Source organism: Sylvia atricapilla, chromosome 2, assembly GCF_009819655.1.
Source record: "Sylvia atricapilla isolate bSylAtr1 chromosome 2, bSylAtr1.pri, whole genome shotgun sequence".
NCBI lineage: Eukaryota > Metazoa > Chordata > Aves > Passeriformes > Sylviidae > Sylvia > Sylvia atricapilla.
Window position 1 is genome coordinate 114,634,155 of NC_089141.1, and position 22,706 is coordinate 114,656,860.

Genomic DNA, 22,706 nt, shown 5'->3' on the forward strand with positions numbered 1-22,706 from the left:
ATAATAATATATGTTTAAATTGTTTTATTATCTTTATTATACTTGTTATATTTATTATTAATATGTCTTTTATATTTATGGTTTAGATTTTATTTAAATTTTTATTTAATTCAAATATTTAATTAGATGGGCAGTTTTAAATCCCAACATGCAGCAGCTCAAAGCTGTGTCCTGCCCTTTTCTCCAGCCTTTACAATTCCCTGAGTTTGGAGGGGAACAGGAATTTAAAAAATCCTGCAGTAAAATGAGTCTGACACTGTTTTTATTCTCTTTAATCCTGTTATTAAATGTGCCCATTTTTCTCTCCCCTAAAATTATTGATACAGCTCCAAACAGGTTAAATCTGAGTTGGATCTAAGGAAAGATTAATTTGCACCAATTTTCAGGGGTAAGTTGGATAAAATATGGGAGAAAAGGAAATTAAGGGATGTGCTTATTAATCACTGAGGGAAGAAGTGGCAGGAATTTATTCCTCTTAAATCCAAGGAATTTTTGGTGGATACTGACAGTTCCTCCTCCACTCAGTAGCAGTTTCTTCCTCTGAGGCAAACAGAAATAAAAATAAATAGAAAGAGAATAGGAATAGAAAGAAAATAGGAAAATAGAAACAAAATATGAACAGAAAGAAAATAAGTATAAAAAGAAAAATAAATTAAGAAAAATAAAGAGAAAGAAAATAGAACTAGAACTAGAAAGAGAAATAAACAGGAAGAAAAACACAAATAGAAAGAGAAATAAATAGGAATAGGAATAAAAGAAATAAAGAAAAATAGAAATAAACAGAAATAGAAATAAACAGAAATAAAATATAAATTAAATAGAAATAAAATATACATAGGAATAAAATATAAATCAAAATAAATAAAAATAGAAGGAAAAATAACACAAATAGAAATTAAATATAAATCAAAATAAACAGAAATAAAATATAACCAGAAATTTAAAAAAAAAAAAAAAAAAACAAAAAAAAAAAAAAAAAACAAAACAAAAAAAAAAACAGAAATAAACTCAAATGGAAATAAAAATCTCTTGGCAAGCTTTAGCAATCCAGGAGGTTCTGAGGCGTCTTTCAAACCCAGAATTCCGTGTTTTCCCCTCTTACCTGGCCCCAGCTTGGAAATGGCATAGAGCAGGTCGTAGTTGATGACTGGGGTGGCATCCTGCACTTGTTTCCAGTCCACGGGAGGAGAGGCCGGGGGGGAGATCAGGAATTGCTTGTCGGGGTTGGGAGGGGCCAGGTGGGAGCTGCCGATGTGCAGCGTCTGCAGGAGGAACCACAGAAAGCCAGAGTGTCCCTGAATTCCTGATTGCCTGAATTCTGAACCCCTGAATTCCTGATTGCCTGAATTCTGAACCCCTGAATCCCTGATTGCCTGAATTCTGAACCCCTGAATTCCTGATTGCCTGAATTCTGAATCCCTGAATTCCTGATTGCCCGAATGCCTGATTGCCTGAAACCCTGAATTCTGAATTCATGAATTCCTGAATGCCTGAAACCCTGAATTCCTGAATGCCTGAATTCTGAGTCCCTGAATTCCTGATTGCCTGAATTCTGAATTCATGAATTCCTGATTGCCTGAATTCTGAATTCATGAATTCCTGATTGCCTGAATTCGGAATCCCTGAATCCCTGATTGCCTGAATTCTGAACCCCTGAATTCCTGATTGCCCGAATGCCTGATTGCCTGAAACCCTGAATGCCTGAATTCTGAATTCATGAATTCCTGAATCCCTGGATCCCTGACTGCCGAAACCTCTGAATCCCTGGACCCCTGAATGCCTGAAACCCTGAACTCCTGAATGCCTGAATTCCTGGACCCCTTAATCCCTGGATTCTGAATGCCTGAATTCCCAAATTCCAGAACCCCTGAACTCCTGGATCCCTGAATGCCTGAATTCTGAATCCATGGATTCCTAAATCCCTGGATCCCTGAATGCCTGAAACCCTGAATTCCTGAATCCCTGAATTCTGAATTCCTGAATCCCTGAATTCTGAATTCATGAATCCCTGAATTCCTGAATCCCTGAATTGCTGAATCCCTGAATGCCTGAATTCCTGAATCCCTGAATTTCTGAATCCCTGAATTCCTGAATGTCTAAATTCCTGAATCCCTGAATTCTGAATGCCTGAATTCCTGAATGCCTAAACTCCAGAACCCCTGAATTCCTGGATCCCTGAATCCCTGAAACCCTGAATTCTGAATCCATGAATCCCTGAATTCCTGAATTCTGAATGCCTGAATCCCTGAATTCCAAATCCCTGCATTCTGAATGCCTGAGTTCCCAAATTCCAGAACCCCTGAACTCCTGGATCCCTGAATGCCTGAATTCTGAATCCATGGATTCCTGAATCTCTGAATCCCTGATTGCCTGAACCCCTGAATACCTGGATCCCTGAATGCCTGAAACCCTGAATTCCTAAATTCTGAATTCATTAATTCCTGAATCTCTGGATCCCTGATTGCCTGAACCTCTGAATTCCTGAACGCCTGAATTCCTAAATTCTGAATTCATGGATTCCTAAATCCCTGGATCCCTGATTGCCTGAACCCCTGAATCCCTGGATCCCTGAGTGCCTGAATCCCTGGACCCCTGAATGCTTGAATGCCTGAAACCCTGAATTTCTGAATCTCTGGATCCCCGAATGCCTGAAACCCCGAATTCCTGAATCCATGAATCCCTGAATTCCTGAACCCCTGAAACCCTGAACTCTGAATGCCTGGACGCCTGAATCCCTGAATTCTGAATGCCTGAATTCCTGAATCCCCAAATTCCAGAACCCCTGAATTCCTGGATCCTTGAATGCCTGAATTCTGAATCCATTAATTCCTGAATCCCTGGATCCCTGATTGCCTGAACCCCTGAATTCCTGGATCCCTGATTGCCTGAACCCCTGAATTCCTGGATCCCTGAATTTCTGAATGCCTGAATTCCAAATCCCTGAATTCTGAATGCCTGAATTCCTGAATCCCTGAATTCTGAATGTCTGTACCCCTGAATCCCTGAATTCTGAATCCCTCAATTCTGAATCCCAAATACCTGAATTCCTGAACCCCTGAATGCCTGGACTCCTGGACCCCTGAAATCCTGAATTCCTGAATCCCTGGACCCCTGAATTCCTGAATCCCTGACTCAGAGCAACGGGAAAGGGACAGAGATGTCATGCCCTGCCCAGTACTCAGGGTGGCAGCACCAGCCAAGACACAGCTCCGAGGGAAATTCCAACAGGACACAGCTCCAAGGAAAATTCCAACAGGACACTGCTCCAAGGGAAATTCCAACAGGACACTGCTCCAAGGGAAATTCCAACAGGATGTTCTTCCCTTGAAATCCAACATCTGCCCTCCCAAACCACCAGCAGCAGCACAGGGCCTCTAAGGCCTAAATGGGGAGTCATCCCCAAAAGCCAGAGTGGAGGGAATTCCAGCAGGGATAAAAGTAAGCTGGATCATGGGAGGTGTCCAACACTCCTGGATTCATTTTCCCACTCCATTTTCAGAGGGAAAAACAGCTGGAAAAGCGGCCTGATTGCCAGAGCCTGAATTTCTGCAGGAGGAGAGAGCTCCAGAGCTGCTCTAGAGGAGATCCCAAAGACTGGAATGTGCATTTACAGTCTGGAATGTGCAGCTCCAGAGCCTGGATCCCCCAGGGACTCCCTGGATGCTGGCAGAGCCCCCCTGGTCTCCCCCAGCCCTTTAAATTCATGGAATGTGCTCATTTCCCATCCCAGGTTATCCAATAAATGGGAAATACCAACAGTCTCCAAATCCATGGAGCTCTGGAATAACTTTGAGTTCTATAATTAATCAAAAAATGACCCTGAAGGAATTCTGGGATGCTGAGATAAGAAATACTTGAAACAATTCACAGATTTTTCAGAGAAATTTGGAAGAAACTCTAGGAAAGAAAGCAAATTTCTTTAGAAGACCATGAAGAAACTTGCACAAAACATTTAAAGGGTTAAACTCCCCTCATCTTTCCAACCCTGTTATCCCAAAGTTTTCCAAACACCCATCACTTGGAGGATTTGTGGGAACAAAAAAGCTTTCATTTCCCCAAGGATAACCCCCCCAAAAAAGCTGATTTTTTTTAATTTTTACCTGAGCAAAATAGAGTTTGAGCTCTTTGCCAAGGAATTCTGTCTTGTCCAGCTGGATCCTGGCATCTGCTGCAGACAAAGGGTTGCTGAAGTTTATTCTCACTCTTTTGAAGCTCTTGAAATACTGAAAGGTGAGCTCCCTGTCGTAGGGTCGGAACAGGGATTCAAATTTGGCCTGCAGAGAAAGGAGCAGAGCAGAAAATCAGTATTAAACACTCATAAAGCAATTAATTAGATGTGAAAAGTTGTTAATGAGGACAGACTACCACTCTTGAATATTGATTATTGCAACAGCTTCATTTATTTCCCTTTTTCTTTCTAGAAAGAAGTTTTCTACCTCATCCCTTATTTCTCTGTACCATCAGAACAGATTATTAATAATGACCATAATTATCACTTTTTGTATTAATAGCAGGAATAAACAAGCCACCACAAATCAGCAACAGCAAGATATTGAAGAGAAATGTTCCTTTGAAATTTAATACCCAGAAACTTTGTAAAACATCCACCAAGCCTTTGCCCAAAATGTGCAGATTTTAAGGGAACCAACACAAGTTTTACTAAGAGAAAAATGAAAAATAAACCCGATTTTGAAGTTAAATGTGATTTTCTTCAGTGACTCAGCACGAAGAATGAAGCCCATGAATGTCTCCTGCTTTTTTTGCTATTTTTAATTTCATTTATGGAAAGTGTTTCCAGTCTCCCTGCAGGATCCCAGCCCCAAGGAGAGACACAAGAGGAGGCTCTGGAGCTGCCAGGTCTTTCCCAAGTGTTTTATTCCAACGGCTTCAGGATTCAAATGTGAGGAATTTCCAGGTATTTTCTCTCCCCTAAAAGCTTCCTTGAAGCTCAGGATAAAGCCACAATAAACATAACTTCATTGAGAGTTTTTTACTACAATATTTTGAATTACTAGGGAAAAAAAAAAAAAAACTGCAGGGAACTTACATAAGAAGGCAGAAACTAATTCAGAATTTCATTTTCCTCCCTAAGAAGCTCCACTTCACACACTCACCACAGCTGGGTATAAAATCAGTATATTTCAAAGAGATTTTTAAAATCAGAGCTGTTCTGCTTCTCCAACTTCTTCACAATGAGCTCTGCAACAGGAGCAGGATCATCCCCACACAGAGCTGGTATTTGGGAGCCTCAAAGCTCAGATGGAACCATGGAAAACACACCCCAAAACTGCATTTCCAAGTTCCCATTCTGCATTAAAACCCAGAGAGATCTGGTTTGGGGGGGCTTCTTATTTAAATACGGGATTATACAGGTCAGAAATGTCACTTTGGCATTAAAAAGAAAAAAAAAATATCCTTGTCCTTAAGGTATCTTAGCAGTAACAACTCACTGTATCAGCATTGATAAATACTTCATATTATTTTATATTTACATTATTTATTATTTATTTTATAGTGCCAAATCAGCTAAATACAGACACAAGAAGATTTCTTATCGGAAAAAAAAAATATCCCAGGAGAAGTATCAAATAGATCACAAATTACTGGATCTTGCTCCCAAAATCAGAATTAAATATTTGCTGAAAATTCAGAATACACCACACAGTCAAAGAAATTTGGAGGGAATAAAAAAAAAAAAAACCAAAAACAAAAACAAAACTTGAGCTCATTTTCCCCATTAAAATGAAACAATTCCCAGAGTTGGAATTGCTCCCATCGGCGCAACCTGCTGCAAACTCCCAAACTCCAAAGACTTGGATGGCAAACTGGAATTTCCTTGCAAGTCCAAACCCCTCCAAGTAAAATAAAGCTCCCAGGAAGGAGCACATCCAACCTACCCTTGTTTCTGGCTGGGTGAAGATGTCCCCATCAGCCAGGCAGGCGATGAGCGAGCTGAAAGTGTAATGGAAATTACGGAAATGCATTTCGCGTGCCCCAAGCAGCTATTCCTGCTGAAATCCTGAGGATTTTGGGGTTTTTTTTCAGGAGCTCTGGTTGCTGCACGCTGAGTTTTTATAAGGGTAAAGCCAGTCCAGCCCTTGATGAGGAAGAAATTAAAAAAAAAAAAATAGCTCTCAGAGCATCCTGTGTGTGTGTGTGACAGCGAATTCCTGAGCAGAGTCCCGCGTGCTTGGAGAGAGCCGGGAACAAAATGTAAGCTGGACTGGAAAGAGGTGACGTCAGTAATTAGTCAGCTTCCCTCTGCTAATTACCAGGAGCATGGAAAATCCAGCTGAGCTGAGCAGGGGCAGCTGCTGCCCAGCCTTCTTTCTTGCAGCATAGTTTCCACTGGCAGTAATTCCATGCAGCTCCCACTCCGAGTTTGCCACCGATGGAAAATGTTCCTGCCTCGGCAGAAGAGGCTGGGATGAAGAGAAGAGGGAAAACTGCCTCATTCCTCATTCTCTGGGGATGGAAAACAAAGCCCTCAGCTCGTTTTTTCCTTTTTTTTTTTTTTTTTTTTTCCTTTGTTCCACAGGTTGAAATTTAGAGATGGACTTGGGAAGATGATTTTTCCTCCCATCACAAAGGAGGATTCGTTTGGAAGCTTCTTCAAAGCAACTCCGGGGATTAATGATGGTTCTTGCCTCATTAAAAACGCTTTCCCAGCCTCACAGAGCAGGGAGGGTTTTGTCAGGGGTTGGTTTTTGCTTCTTTTTCCTACCAGGAGCTTGTTCAGCAATCTGCTGGCAGGGTTTTAGCAGAACCTGAGACACAGCAGCAGGGAGCAGGTGTGGAACCTGAATTCCTGACATTTTCTGGGCCACCTGGATCCCAGTTTCAAAGCATTTTCCTCCCCAAAAAAGCAGCACAGAACACAGGTTTCTGTGGTCTTTTCTTGTGGGTTTTTTTTTTTTTTTTTTTTTTTTTTTGCGGGGGGGAAAGACTTTTTGTTTTGTGTGTTTTTTGTTTTGTTTTTTTAAATCAAGAACCATTAAAAAAACCTCACCACCATTTCAAATAATTCATGAACTTTAAACTGAAGCTTTCACAAACTATTTGGAACTCTCTCAGCTCCAAAATTATAATGCAGTCAAAAATTTAAGTGCCTTTAGTTTATTCTGTTTTATTTATGAGAGAAGCACCAAGTTTTAAGGAATACCTGCCAGCAATGCACAGTGCTAAGTTTAAACATGAAGATTATTCTCCCTTTTTACGAGGTCTACTTGCTAAATCCCCATTTAAAGTCAAACTCTCTGCTGTTTTTAGGTTACCTCAGTGTAAAAGTTCCCACAGCGTGTAAAGAATGCTTAATACAATTTCTTAGAACTTTTCTTGGGAGTCTTCACCTAAAGATCACGGAAAAGTTGGGAAAGCACTTCAGGATTATCCAGCCCAACCTGGGACTGAATCCTCACCCCCCTGTCCCCAGCTCAGATCCCTGAGTGCCACATCCACACATTCCCTGGACATCTGCAGGGATGGGCAAACTCTAAATCCCCCTGAGCACTTTTCCTGGGAAGAACAGGATGAATTCCATCAGTGAGCACGGGATGAGAGATCTGCACTGGGCACACACAGAAATCCAGACTTCACAAGCAGAAAACAACACTGAGCACATCCTAAATCCTGTCCCTGACCTGGAATTTGCAGTCAGGGATCCTCCAGACCTGGGATGTGGAAGGAGCAGGTGTGACTCCATAAAGCAGAGGTGGGGATGTTCACCTGGAAAGAATGGCCATGAATCACCTGAGCACAAAGGCAAACAGGCTGCCCACACGCCAGGGAAGTTCCTGATAAGAAAGCAGAGCAGGTTCCTGCTCCAAGGGGTCACAGCCTCGGGTCACTGCAGCACCTCTGGGGAATATTTCTGTCCCTGATGAGAAAAACAATAAAAATCTCTCTGATTGTCATCCTCAAAGCCACCTGCACATTACTGAGAGCCAGGGAAAAGGACTTCAGAAGAAGACTTTGTAGGAAGTCAAAGTCTTTTGACAAGACAGAACTTGGTTCTCTAACCCAGGACTAGAGCCTGCCAATGAACAAACCAAAGGGGTCTGAGAAATTGAACACCTCACAAAGGCATTTTCTCACAGTGCTCTCTAGATTTAAAAGAAATGTTGAAGTCCTACTGATACACACAATGTTTTTAACTTGCCTTTTTATAGCCCCGAAGAAATCACTCCGAGAATGTTCTGTTTTGTCACCATCACCACGATTTTTTGACGTGGTTGTGTCACAACTCATGGTATCACAAACAGGTTTGGGTTAGATCTTAAATCCCACCCAGTGCCACCCCTGCCATGGCAGGGACACCTCCCACTGTCCCAGGTGCTCCAAGTGTCCAACCTGGCCTTGGGCACTGCCAGGGATCCAGGGGCAGCCACAGCAAATCTGGGAATTCTATTCCAGGGCCTGCCCACCCTGCCAAGGAACAATTCCTGCCCCAGATCCCACCCAGCCCTGCCCTTTCCAGCTCAATCCAGGCCTCTGAGTCTATTAAATAAACCTCTTGGAGTTATTAATGCCAAACTCAAGCACTTTGTCCACAGAAAAAGCCCCAGTTCCCACTGCCCCTGGTGCAGGTGATGAGGAGCTGCTCAAGGCAGGGCTTTGTGAGGAGAGCCCTGAGATGATGAGGAAACCACGAGGCAAAGTTACAAAAGCCCCACTGCTGAAGCCTGAGTGTTGCAATGTTCCCTCCACAGGCTCAGCTCCTGGAAGGTTTGGTACCCACGTGCAAAACACCTTGGCTGGGACAGGAACATTGCAACACCTCAGGAGTCCTGGATTTGATGTTCTGATCTAATCAGAGAGCAGCTCTGCTCCCTTATCTCTCTTTGGAGAGTTTGGTGCTTCCTGTCCTCTCTTTGAGACTCCTTGGTGAGCTACAGACAGAACCAGGGCAAAATCACCTGCACAGGAGAGACATGGAGCTGCTGCAGAGAGCCCAGAGGAGGCTCCAGGATGAGCAGAGGGCTGGAGCAGCTCTGCTGGGAGGAAAGGCTGCCACAGCTGGGATTGTTCAGCCTGGACAGGAGAAGCTTTGGGCTGAGCTCAGGGTGGCCTTGCAGGGCCTGAAGGAGCCCCAGGAAACCTGGAGAGAGACAATTCCCAAGGGCTGCAGGGACAGGACACAGGGAATGGCTTCACACTGAGAAATTCCAGGTTTAGAGCAGATATTAGGAAAAATTTCCTCCCTGGCAGAGTGGGCAGGCCCTGGAATAGAATTCCCAGATTTGTTGTGGCTGCCCCTGGATCCCTGGCAGTGCCCAAGGCCAGGTTGGACACTTGGAGCAGCCTGGGACAGTGGGAGGTGTCCCTGCCATGGCAGGGGTGGCACTGGAGGGGATTTAAGGTCCCTTCCCAGCTCATGGTTCCCTGGTGCTGCTGCACTTTGGGAATGAAAGCACAGGGGTCAGAGCAGTGGCACAGGACACCAGGGTCAGCTCTACCTCCTCAGCTTTCCCTTCAGAGCTGCAGATTCCAGGGCTCACACTCTGAAAGTTGAGTTCTAAAATTGCAGACAAGGTGCTCTCAGTCAAGACCTAAAGTGCTCCTAAAGCACCAAGAGCACCTGCCAGATCCTCCAGCACTGCCCAAAGACAGAAATGTGGCAGAGACCATTTTCTGAACATTTTTGGAGGCTGGAAGAACAACCAGAGAGTCCAATAAATGTATGAAATGCTGAGAACATTTAGATATTCAATCACAGAATGACTGAATGCCATAACAAGCTCCACGATTTCATCTCCACATGCAGTAGAATAGGTAAGGCACAGGAGAGAAGAAGTGAGGCCACAGGAGCAGAAATGAGGCACCAAAAGTGCCAATAACTGCAACAGCAAAACAAACAAGCAGAGAAGGAAAATCAATGCCAAGTGAAATACTTTGGGAGTTCTCTAAGTCAATAAAATTACCCCTAAAAGCCACAAATCAGCACAATCCTGTCCATTCCCTCTCCTCCCTGGCAGCTTTTCCAGCTGCCCTTGGAGGTGCTCTTTGTGTAATCCCTGTCCTCCCACTCCAGACCTGCTGCTCTTTCCCTATCAACACCCAGCTTCTATTCCTGTCTCCATGTTAATTATCCAGCCTAAGCCCTTCCTCAGGACAGGGATAAACATCTTGAAGTTATCTACAATGAAAATCACACTGGTTTCATTTTCCTGGGGGTTGCCAAAGGACAGGGAGGAGCAGACACAAAGGCACAAACAGGTTCCAGAACTATCCATGCATGTTTGGGATCAGGAAGCTCTGTGGGCACTGGCAGACACCTGGATCAGATATTGGTAAAGAAATTCCTCCCTGTGAGGGTGAGGAGGTGCTGGCACAGGGTGCCCAGAGAAGCTGTGCCCCAAATCCCAAATTATTCCATGATTCTGAGCTGCCTGGCTCAGCCAGAGCCAGGAGTGAGGGCAGAGAGTTAAAGCCATTTGCCTCCAAACCCCTGCACAAACCTTACTCTCATTTTACTGGCCAAAAATGAATTCACATTCCCAACCACTCCCCTGATTTCACCCCCTCAAAAAAATACCCCCAAAACAAAACACATAAAATCCCAGACTGGTTTGGGTTGGGAGGGACATTAAATCCCACCCAGTGCCACCCCTGCCATGGCAGGGCCACCTCCCACTGTCCCAGGCTGCTCCAAGTGTCCAGCCTGGCCTTGGGCACTGCCAGGGATCCAGGGGCAGCCACAGCTGCTCTGGGCACCCTGTGCCAGGGCCTCACTGCCCTCTGAGTAAAGAATTTCATCCTAAAATTTCTTTACCATTAATACTGGGGGATAATTCTGCCTCCCTTCTCCTCCCTGTGTTTGTGACCTGCGTGTGCTCGGCATGAGAGGAATTTATGGGGCTAAGTGAGAGGCAGGAGTGGGTGTGCTGCCACGGCAGGCATGGCCAGGGCCAGGCTCCAGGGCTCAGGCTGCTGCAGGATTCTGGGGACAGAAGTGTTCTAAGGTAGGATTGGGCAGCCAGGGAATTTTACTTCATGAAAAATCCTGTCAGATTTGCAAAAAGAAATAATGTCCAGGTTTCCTTTCAGACACCTTAACCAAATTTGCTGTGGCTGCCCCTGGATCCCTGGCAGTGCCCAAGGCCAGGTTGGACACTGGGCTTGGAGCACCTGGGACAGTGGGAGGTGGCCCTGCCATGGCAGGGGGTGAAACTAAATCATCTTCCAACTTCAACCATTCTGTAATTCTGTGAAAACAACTTCTGCTTTGTGGTTACAAAAAGCTGTGTTTTAAAGTTATATATTCCGCATTATATTTTCTGCATTCCTCAGAAAGATGCAAGTGAAATAAATACATTCCACCAGCAGAGAAATCATCTGCACAAACCAATTTGTTAACGAGACCAGAGATCTGTACTGATGCCTTGGGAGGGCTGAGCTGGAACAGAGACTGGGCAGAGCTGGAGAATAAAGTAGATATTTATTAAAAGGCCTTTAAGGATCCACCTTGGGCAGGACAAGAGCCTGGCCAGGGCTACAGCCAAGGTGGACACAAAATGAACACAAAATGAACCCACAATGGTCACAAAAAGGTCAAAAAAGGACCCAAAATGGTCACAAAGTGGACAAATGGTCACGAGGTCTCACACTTTGATAAGTTTTGTTCCATTTGCACATTGGGGTTGAATTGTCCAGTTCCAGCCCCAGGTGATGCAGTCCCATCCTTCTTGTTCTCTCTCCTCAGCCCACCCTTGTTTGTGCTTTGGGGCCTGAAAACTTGTCCCAGGTGTCCTTGGTGTGCAGCAGGAGAAGGATTTGTTTTGTGTCCCTGCTGTGTGCAGAGCTGAGTGACACTGACTGTGAGCTCAGAGCTGCAGCCCTGGGCACCACAGAACCTGGGATACAGCAAAGGGAAAACTCCAGGCATCAGTGGGATCACAGAATGAACTACACAAGGAATATGTGCAGACTTATTTACAGTAAAGAAATCAGAGCACAGCAACACAAGCCCACAAACTGGTTTTCCAAATGCCACATGCCCTGGATGGAGCCAAGGAATGCCCACGGGGTGACTCCATGGAAAAGGGGCTCGGAGCTGGGTGGGGCAGCAGCTCCTGTCACCACCTGGGTCACAGCAAACACAGGAGCTCAGTGTTCCACAGCCCTGCAGCTATTTCACCTCCTCCCTCGAATGGCCAGGAGACAGAGGCCAAGGTTTGTGCAGTTTTAAAGGATGTCATTCCATGGAATAGGGAGTGGGCTCCATGCAGTGATGCTGAGTGCTCCTCTCAGAGCAGGATTCAGTGGGAAAACTCCACTGCTGGGCAATTCTGGGATCTTTTCAGAAATAAAGGCTGCTGGAAATATTTATCAGAGCACTAGCTCAGCACAATTAGCACTGGCATGCTCTGAATGGTTCACACAGATATTTACTGCTGAGGATAAAGACTGAAGAGCATGTGTCTGGGGTGCAGAGTCACCTCTGGTTTACACTTCCAGGAAAATCTTTTCCTTTTCCAAACACAGGCAGAGGAATGAGTGCCCATTTTCTAAGATGTCAGGCAAACCCATAGGAAAGCCAGTGGAAAAGCTGTGAGGATTCTGCACCTTAAGACACAAGAATTAAACACAAACTTGAGACTCAAACATTTCCCTGCACCTGAAGTTACAGAGGGGTAAATGTCAGTGAGTCTGTAAAAAAAAAAAATCTCTGCCTATTTCTATTGCCTTTATTTCTGGTTAAACTCATTAACTGCTTTACTCTAATTCCAAAATTATCTACAGGTAATGTATTTATAGTAGAAAAAAGCACATTACGAAACACCTTTTGCAGTAATTGGGTTGGGAGATTAGAAAAGGGAAGGAGAAAGTTCTTACAAAGTCAATCCAAGAAACATTTCCCTCACCAGAGAAAGAGAAGTTGGGTTCAGATCATTGAAACAGCCTTAAAAAAAGCTTTTTTAAAAGTCTGTGAAAATTCCTAGGGAAGACTGTCCAGCAATATTGTAATTAATCCATGATATCGTGGGGTGAGAGAAAATAAACAGCCAAAGACAAAAGAAAAAGCCAAAGATGACAATAAACCCCAAGGAAAAGAAACAAGACCATCCCCATGGCCAGCTGCAGTTGCAGTGTTGATTCTTATTTCTATTTATAACAAAAAAAAAAAAAAAGGAGGAAAGAAGGTGCCAGGGACAGGAGTGCAGGGTGCAGCTCAGCACAGAAACCCTGCACAGGCCACCCAAGGAAAAGCTAACTCTGGAAAGGGAAGGGCAGGAAATCCTCCAACAACTCCTCTCCAACTTGCTGAAGGCTTCTCTAAATATAGCTGTCTATATAAATCCTTCCCTCAGAGTGGAGGTTAAAAAAGGGGGAAGAGGTGGAAATTCTCCAAAGATCCCCTCGATTTGTTAGGAACTAAAAAAGGGCTTTGAAAGCAAAATGGGTTATAACAGGGCATTTTTTTTTTTTCAGACTGGAGAAAAACTATTTACAGTAGAATTGAAGGAAGTTGTTTGTTTAAAGTGCTCTTGCAGTCCTCAAGACAAAAAGAGGTTTCTCCCAAGCACTGGGTAACAATGAAATAAAGGAAGCCTGAGAGATTCCTACCACTGCAACCAGGAAAAATCAGCTCCACTCTGACCTTTTCAAGGTTATTTATTTGAATTAATAGCTCAAAGGAGGGGGAAAAAATCCATCTAGAAAGTAATTAACAGATCTGTGGAGCTGCAAGATGAAATGATTCAGGACAGAAGGAAGGGACATGTTCAAACACATCACTCTTGAAGCAAAAAAAAGGGCTTTGGATGATTATTTCTTGAGTGAGGGGGCACCTTCTGCATGAGGATCTGGCTGTTTTATGAAGAGGGAACAGCTGTAAAGTTATTTATAAGTGAGATTGAGCAGAGGGAGAGGTGCAGGGAATAGGGCACATGCTTCCAGTGGGATTCCTGGATTCCTGGAGCGTGTCCTGCATGTTCTGCCAGTGAGCACAGCTGGAGCCCTGCACATCACCAGGGCTCAGGGACAGCCAGGGAACGCTGGGGCAGGGCCAGGGAGGGCTCACAGTGCCACCTTTGGGGACTGAACAGGGAAATGCCAGAGAAATTCAGCCCACATCGACTGAAATGGGGACAGAGCCACAAGGAGAACAACCCTGAGCAGGCAAAACATGAAGGGATGGGGAATGGAAACTCCCACACAAATACAGCCAGGCTGTGAGAGCTCAGCAGAGAGCAGGGGGGAAAGGGACAGAACAAAGCTCAGGGAATCCCCAAATCCCCAAATCCCTGGGGCTGGAGAAGCCCTCCTTGTCCCCAGCGCAGAGCTCTGAGTGCCACCTCCAGGGGACACCTGCAGGGATGGGCACTCCAAAGCTCCCTGGGCAGTGCCAAGGCCTGAGCACCCTTTCCATGGGGAAATTCCTGCTGCTGGCCAAGCTGAGCCTCCCCTGGGCCAGCCTGAGGCCGTTCCCTCTCCTCCTGTCCCCTCCTGGCAGGGAGTTGTTCAGGGCCACAAGGTCCCCTTAAAAAAGTTCCCTAATTCTCCTCCGTGGCAAGAAGAGAAAGTTCCCCACAAAGATGCAGCAGTGGCACAATCCAGCCCCAGAGCTGACAGGGCTTTACTCAAACCCCATCCAGTCAAAGCCAGGGTGGTCACAGCTCCCCCTGATCCAGATGTTCCCATAGGAAGCACATCCTTCCCCAATTCCTGCCTCCCAGCAGCAGCCACAACACAAATGAGACACAGAACACTGAAGCCAAACGTGGTTCATGATTTACAACCCAGTGCCAATGAACTGAGCTCAGTTTTGCTCCCATGTGTAAGAGCAGTGATGAGGACACGATGCATTTTACAGGACAGCAGCTTTGAGAGGTTAAATTCTGAGCTGGTTGTGTAAGGTTGGGATCCAGATTCAGATTCCAGACTCCAAAGGAGCTACAAGAAAGATGAAGAGAGGCTTTTTATAAGGGCTGCAGGGACAGGAGCCAGGGAATGGCTTCCCAGTGCCCAGGGCAGGGCTGGCTGGGCTCTGGGGCAGGAATTGTTCCCTGGCAGGGTGGGCAGGGCTGGCACAGGGTGCCCAGAGCAGCTGTGGCTGCCCCTGGATCCCTGGCAGTGCCCAAGGCCAGGCTGGACACTTGGAGCACCTGGGACAGTGGGAGGTGTCCCTGCCATGGCAGGGGTGGCACTGGGGGGAATTTAAGGCCCAAGTCAACCCATTCCATTATTCCAATACGTATCACACATCACGTCTTCAAAACACAGATCCACTTTATGATGTCAGAGTAAGAGCCTGATGTCAGCATCCCAGGCTTTTAAACACTCCTTGAGTAAAAAAGTATTTCTTTGGCTGGCTGGCTTGATGATACACACACTGATCACCCCAGCAGCCCCAAAAGGCAGGTGGAAATTTTAGTTCTATATGATCCAATCTTCCCTGAAACTTTTCTGAGAAGACCAAAGAAGTCAAGGTATTTTTATCTCACTTTGTACATTCCAGATAAAGAAGGAGGTAAAGATAAAAGGTCAGTACAGAGGGAAAAAAAAAGGCAAAAGGAATGAATCTGTGTCAGCCTGTCTGTATTCCCTACTCAACATCTCCAACAGGAGTCAATCAGGGAACATTAAAGGTTCAGGTAAAGCAATTAAAGAAGCCTAACAACTTTTCCTTGGAGCAACCAAGGTTCTGTTTCCAAATCTACCCTGAAAGTCAAAGGGGCTGGAGCCCCAGGAGGGGCTGAGGGAGCTGGGAAGGGGCTGAGCCTGGAGAAAAGGAGGCTCAGGGGGGAGCTGGTGGCTCTGCACAAGTCCCTGCCAGGAGGGGACAGCCGGGGGGGTCGGGCTCTGCTCCCAGGGCACAGGGACAGGAGCAGAGGGAACGGCCTCAGGCTGGCCCAGGGGAGTTTTCCTTTCTTAGCTGCACCTGCATTTTCCTACTGGAAAGCCTCCAAATTCTGCAGGCTGGAGTTTCTCCAGCAGAGATGCACAATTCCTCAAGGCTCACAGAAATAAAAGAGGCAGCCTGGGCCATCGCTGCAGTGAACTCTGCATTTACTGCCCCATAACAGCCCAATACCACCTTTACCCAGAGCAGTGCCTTGGTTGTCCCAGCTCCTCAGATGTTCCAGATGGGTTTTGGGAATTTGCTGTAGCCTTACAGAATAACCCACAGGTGTCACTGCAGGGGCTGCTCCCCCTCCCAGCTGGGATCCAGCTGCTCCAAACCCTCCCAGAGCTGTTATTGCTCCCTGGTGACATTTGCTGAAGGAACAACAGTGATTACTGCTCGCTGTACAGCAAACAGAGCTGGGGAGAGAATGCTTTGGAACAAGCAGGATCTGGGAGATCATTTTGTTTACCATTTAATCCCAGACTGGTTTGGGTTGGGAGGGACCTCAAATCCCAGCCAGTGCCACCTCTGCCATGGCAGGGACACCTCCCACTGTCCCAGGGGCTCCAAGCCCAGTGTCCAACCTGGGATCCAGGGGCAGCCACAGCAAATGTGGGACACCTCAGTCTCTCCCCACCCTCACAGGGAAGGATTTATTTCCTAATTCCAATCTAAACCTTCCCTCCACCAGTTTGAGGCCACCACCTTTTATCCTGTCACCACAAACTGTTGTAAAAACTTCTTGGAAGTTCCAACCTTGTTTCTTTCTCTCCTTCACTTTAAAGCCTCACCTATTCCAGGGCTGTGAATTGCCATCCCAGGCTTGCTCCCATTTCACTTCCTGATTTTCTGGCTCTTAATTCAACACCTCTTCCTGAGAGAGAAGGAAGAAAATCTTCCAGAAGGTTCCTTGCATCTATTGCTATTATTTCAAAAAGAGAATAAAGGAGAATTACAGAACATCCTGAGCTGGAAGGAACCCACAGGATCATTAATGCAAGCCCTGTCTCCCAACAATCCCCCCTGGGCATCCCTGGCAGTGCTGTCCAAAGGCTCCTGGAGCTCTGGCATTCCCTGGGGAGCCCTGGGCAGAATTCCTGCTCCAATGAATTCCTTCTGCAATCACCAACATTTCATTTCTCTGCAGGGCCATGCCCAGAAAGCTGCAGTGCTGAGGGAGCCCCAGCTCTGCCCAGGGAGTGGGCAGCACCTGAGAAATGTCAGCGAGGCTCCTGAGAAGCCAATTCCTGAATTCCCACACAAACTGCAGCCACTCCACAATCACTCCACTGAGGGATTAAAAAAAAAAGATTCAAATAACCCCCTGATGATTTTTTTAATGCAAATTCCAACTAAAGTGCCAAGAAGGAGCTGTTTTTCCTGAAGACTTAGAGGATACATTTGAATAGCTTCAAATGTATGAGCTGGTGTCATTTTTGCATGAGGAGATTCAAATCTATTCCCATAAAATCTCCACAAAGTTGTGCTCTGTCACACAAGGGCCATTTACAGAGTCCATGGGCCCCAGTTTTCCAGCCAACCATCTGAAAAATAAATACCTCCAGCGTGCTTCTTCCATCCCTGGAAAAATGGATGACTTACACTTCCATTTCCAAGCATTAAACACTGAATTCCTGTCCACTGAGTGGGAACACCAAAGTGGGCACTTGGAAATTCCACTACAGAGTAGCTGAGTAATCACCAGCCTCATTTAGAACAACTTTTGAATGTGGCAAATATATTCCAAAATGTAAAGGCTTTTTCCAGCATGTTTCCACCCCTGGGAATATACTCAAATGATCCAGAGTAAATGAATAATGATTTTGCCCTCATTTGGATACTCAAAAGGAAATAAACAGTTTCAGACAGTATTTCGTGGCAATTATTCCTCTATTCATCTAAAAATAAAAAAATCCTTCCATTTGGAAAAATATTCCACCACCTGAAATGCCATCCAGGATTTTCAACCCAACCTGCTGAGGGAAGAACAAAACCCTCTAAGAAAAATCCAGCTTTCTTTCTGCTTTGGTCAAAAATTGATATTTTGGAACAAAGGGAATGTGAGCTGAGGAATTCTGATTCTCATTTATCCCTAATCCACCTGAAAGGCTGATCAGCACTGGAATTTTTCTGGGCTCATCCCCACCCTGCATTTGAGAACTTCAATCCACTGAGCCCAGAGCAGCTGGAATCTCTGTGGAAAACATGGAATATTGCTGAATGCCTGGGGAGGGTGGCAGAAAGCTCCCAGGGAGCTGGTTCTCACTGAAAGGGGAAAACAAAGAGCAGGAGAAAGGTTGGGAATTTCAGAGGAGAGTTCTCTGTTCACTCTAAACCTGTAACCCCAAATTCAGACATTACCCAGGGAAAATCTCCTCAGGACATCACTGAATCCTTTCCAGAATGATCTGGAAAAAAAGGCATTGAGTTTGCCTTTGAAAGAACTCCTTCAGGGAAGGAAAATGTCCCTTAAAGAGCTTTCTCCAAGTCACCTTGGGAGACATTTCCCCCAATCATCAGAGAGCAGCCAACTATTGGAATGTCTGGTGCCTCTTAGAGAAATTTCCACCAGGAAAAAGGGTTCAAGGGCAAGGGAGAAATGAAAAGTGCATTTGGCAGAGGACACAAGCTTCGGGTTTTAAGAATCAAAAGTGACAGGAAGAATTTCAAATGGTTCCCTGAGGCATTGGAAAGTGGACACAAATTGTGGAGAAATAAGAATTCCAGCAGATGGAGAGGTGCTGGGAGTGGTTCTGGAGGAGAGTGCTCAGCTCTGTGGGATCTTCAGTGGCTGAGAATTCACTTTTAAAATGTCTTCAGGTGGATTTAACTGAAAGGGAGGCACCATCCCCTTCCCCAGGAAATTCAAGGTGTTTAAGCACCATTCCTTTACTTTGCTCTCTTCCCAAACTGAGCAGGGCAGTTCAGACCAGCTGAACACCAAATAAAGACAGCAGCTTTCATTCATTAATAACAAATATTCAACTGATTCCCCCTGCCCTGGCTGGTTTGATCCAGAATAAAACCACGCACGAGCTGTTCCCACAGGAAAAGAAATCACCACCACCAAACCCAACAGACAACAAACCAAAAAAAACCCACCCAAACACAACCCACCTTCCTCTGCAGCTCCCTAAAAATCTTGGATGCATCACCTTTGGCAAGGGAGTGGGAGCTGCAGAAAGGGGGATTTGTCAGGCACTCAATATTCAGCTTCTTATCTCTGACAGGAGAGAAGCAGCTCTTTCCCAAACTCCTTCCTAAATCCCAGGAGCTGCCCCTGCTCCCAGCTCCCCAACATTTGGCTCCAAAGCCCCCCCCCACACACAAAAATTCCCCCAGGATTCACTCCAGGAACACAGAAAGCTGCAGTCCCTCACCCTTCTCCAATCTTTAGGGTATTTCTGGTTTCTTTGAGCTCTGGAAGAGCAGAATAATGAACACAGATCATGTTAAAGCCATGGGAAGGAGTGGGAAAACCATGGAAGTTCCCACTTTTCCAGGTATTTGCAGAGACAAAGCAGAGACTGGAGAACTTAGCTAATAATTACAGTGATAACATGAAATAATTAATTCATTATCAACCAGGAAAGAAATATTTGGCCAATTTGCTGCCTGTGAGGACACCATTTACTGCCAGCTCCCTCCCAACTCCCTGGATTGTGCCAGCAGGAAAATCCAGGCAGGAAAGGGCAATTCAGAGAAAATCCCTTTTGGCTGATAGAAAATGCCACATTTATTTCAAAATTAGCATTTTTAAAAAGTCAATGAGCAGCAGCTTTTCACTTGCTCTTTTCATGAGAGCTCTTGAAAATGGATGTCCCAGGATTTGCCTCAAATCATGGAAAGTTGCCCCATTTCCTGATGGGCAAAGGGTGGCCACTGCAGCATTTCTTTGACTAATTCCTTCCACTGCCTTTTCCAGAAGTGATTCATGGCTGTGCTCAGCTTTCCTGGAAAACATTTCTCTAAGTGTGCAAGGTATGGAAAGCAGGATATTCTCCTGGGCTGCCTTCTGCCTGGGAATCTTTGTGCCTCACTCTCTCTAGAGACAAACAGTAGTTGAATAACTTCATTTTATCAACTCTGATTTTTTTTCCCTCCCAAGTATCAGAAAAAAACAAATTTATACATATATTTCACCCTCTTCCCTGCATATCCTGATTTCTTACAACTGCAGCCTTAGAAGTCTAAAAGCCAGGTGCTTTTTTTTTTCTATTCTTTGACTTTTATTTAAAGGAAATTTAGAAAATACACTTGTATTGGTGTTCACCTATTAAACAGGTCTATCACCTACTAAATCTTGTTCTTTTCTTGGAAATCACAAGATCACAAAGGGGTTTTTACATAGAGGGACTGTGAAATAATTACAAGTTCCCTGAGATTCCTTGCCTGACTGGTTCCTAAAATCCCTCAGGTGTCATTTAAACCCAAGCCACAGCAGTGAGACCAACTCAGACCTGCTCAAAGTCCTGCTCAGCCTCTGATCCAGCTGAGTCTGGAGGGTGCTGCTTCAAGAAGTCCTCAAAGCAGTTCCCAGGCCCCTCATCTCTCCCCGTTTTCCTTAACAAATTTAAGAGAACTTCACTTTGATTCCCCTGCTGACAGTTGTGGGGATACTGCAGCTCCCTGGGATATTTTCCACACTTTTTATACCTGGGCTGCTGCAATTACAGAGGGAACAAGTTCTGCTCTCACTGCCCAGAGCAGCTGTGGCTGCCCCTGGATCCCTGGAAATGTCCCAGCCCAGGCTGGACACTGGGCTTGGAGCAGCCTGGGACAGTGGGAGGTGGCCCTGCCATGGCAGGGGTGGCACTGGGTGGCAGGGGTGGCACTGGGTGGGGTTTGAGGTCCCTCCCAACCCAAACCAGTCTGAGATTCTTTGAAACCTTAAAAATTCCATTCAAGTGTGTTATCACCCTGAGATTTATTATTTCACCTTCACTTGGAACATTTTACAACACTGGAAACATGTTTTGATCTTAGAATGAATCACAGAATCATGGAACAGTTTGGGCTGGGAGGGACATCAAAGATGGTCCAGTGCCACCTCTGCCATGGCAGGGACACCTCCCACTGTCCCATCTGCTCCAAGTGTCCAACCTGGCCTTGGGCACTGCCAGGGATCCAGGGGCAGCCACAGCAAATCTGGGAATTCCAGCCCAGCTCCTCCTCACTCTGCCAGGGAGAATATTTTTCCTACTATCTGCTCTAAACCTGCAATTTTTCAGTGTGAAGCCAACCCCTGTGTCCTGTCCCTGCAGCCCTTGGGAATTGTCTCTCTCCAGGTTTCCTGGGGCTCCTTCAGGCCCTGCAAGGCCACCCTGAGCTCAGCCCAAAGCTTCTCCTGTCCAGGCTGAACAATCCCAGCTGTGGCAGCCTTTCCTCCCAGCAGAGCTGCTCCAGCCCTCTGCTCATCCTGGAGCCTCCTCTGGGCTCTCTGCAGCAGCTCCACGTCCTCCCTGGGCTGGGCCCCAGAGCTGCTCTCAGAATTTCTGTTTATTGCTTCTTTTGGAGAATCCCCCAGCTCCTTTTCCCCAGAGAAGGCAGCAAGGCCCAAAGCTCCCTGCCCTGAGCTATTCCTGGTGTGTTTGCAGTTGGTGCCACTCTCCAAGGTATTTCTGAGGAACCTCATTAAGCTGCTGCAACAACAAGGTGGCAGTGAAAGGAAAAACTCCTGGTGTGTGCTGAGCCTTTCAGCAAACACTGACTGAAGTGTGCCCCTGTGAGCAGCTGAGCCTTATCATTTTTTCCAGATGAACTGGGTTGTGATTGAACTACTCCTCTAAAAAGCTTGGAGTGTTTCAGTGCACGAGCTGGACTAAAAATGACATTTATTGAATGTGCTCAAGTGTTCTCCATAAACACAGCCTGGGCACGATTCAGAGCTCCTTTTAGGAGGCAGAGTTTCACAAACAGTGTATTTAATATTTTTTAAACACCAAAACCCAGTCACTTCTCCAAGTCACCTGATCCAACAGCCTCTACCTTGCTTGTCTCTAAAGCCAACCCAGAAAAATCACAGCTGACATTTCCAACCTGCCCAGCAGAGCAAAAAAAAAAGAGCTTGAACAGCATTTCCAGTTCTACCTGCTGCAACCTCAACGTTACAGCAAGGGCTGTGCAGAATGAGAGGCCAAATTAGAGTCTTCAAATCAGAGCATTTGCAAGGCAAAGTCCTAATCAGGACAGGCAGCAGCAAAGGGAGACTCAAATAACTGAGGGGAAAGAGATTAAACAGTAATTTGCAAATATATGAAATAAATACAGTCAGAGCTCTCTGCTCATTAACGAATTTGGTGTCCCACATCCAATCTGTTGTAAAAAATAAAGATTATTCACTTGCAGGCTGACACAGTAAAGTCTTTCAGCACTTCTCTGCTGATGGTGATTGTTTGGTTTTAGATCTGTTGATCCAGCTGTTTTCCCCAAATCCTCATGGTCTGTCCTGCTGCAGCTGGATTTTGTTCTCCTGTCACTCCGTTTTCACAGGATCAGGGCTGAGAGTTTATCCTTGGGCAGTTTTTAAGGGTAAAAAGATGAGAAAAGTGCTCTCCTATCAATGATGATTAAACCACCAGCACCAAACACTGAACTGGGGGAGTTTAAACCAGATTTAGTCCAGGACAGGGTGACACAGAAGGAAGATTTCAGTAACTCTGCTTTCCAATTCACAATCACTGAGTGATCAACAACTCATTCCTATCATTCCATCTGCTCCTCCTAGAACCAAGGATTTTTAAAATTTATTTCTTCAGGAGTTTTTTTAGCTTTTACCTTTTCAAGCATCGTTACTCACCAAGGCATTGGAAAGGATGGATATTCTACAAATAACTCCAGGAGCTGATGAACAGTG

General features: G+C 45.6%; 2 protein-coding genes across 3 annotated transcripts in view; both read right to left on the reverse strand.

Annotated features, from left to right (window-relative positions):
* Positions 1-22,706, reverse strand: part of RRM1 (ribonucleotide reductase catalytic subunit M1) — a 516,096-nt gene that overhangs the window by 416,483 nt on the left and 76,907 nt on the right. The gene's annotated exons all lie outside the window — the stretch shown is intronic.
* The window catches only part of RCAN1 (regulator of calcineurin 1), a 35,802-nt gene that overhangs the window by 3,678 nt on the left and 9,418 nt on the right, over positions 1-22,706 (reverse strand). Inside the window, exons 1-3 of one of the 2 annotated variants that reach the window (XM_066314236.1) lie at positions 5,898-5,988; positions 4,101-4,274; positions 1,103-1,262 (exon numbers count right to left, since the gene is read on the reverse strand). In XM_066314236.1, the coding sequence (XP_066170333.1) occupies positions 1,103-1,262; positions 4,101-4,274; positions 5,898-5,984 (421 nt within the window). In that variant the 5' untranslated portion in view covers positions 5,985-5,988. Of the gene's footprint in view, positions 1-1,102; positions 1,263-4,100; positions 4,275-5,897; positions 5,989-22,706 lie in introns of those variants that run through there. The other variant, XM_066314235.1, reaches the window with a different exon arrangement.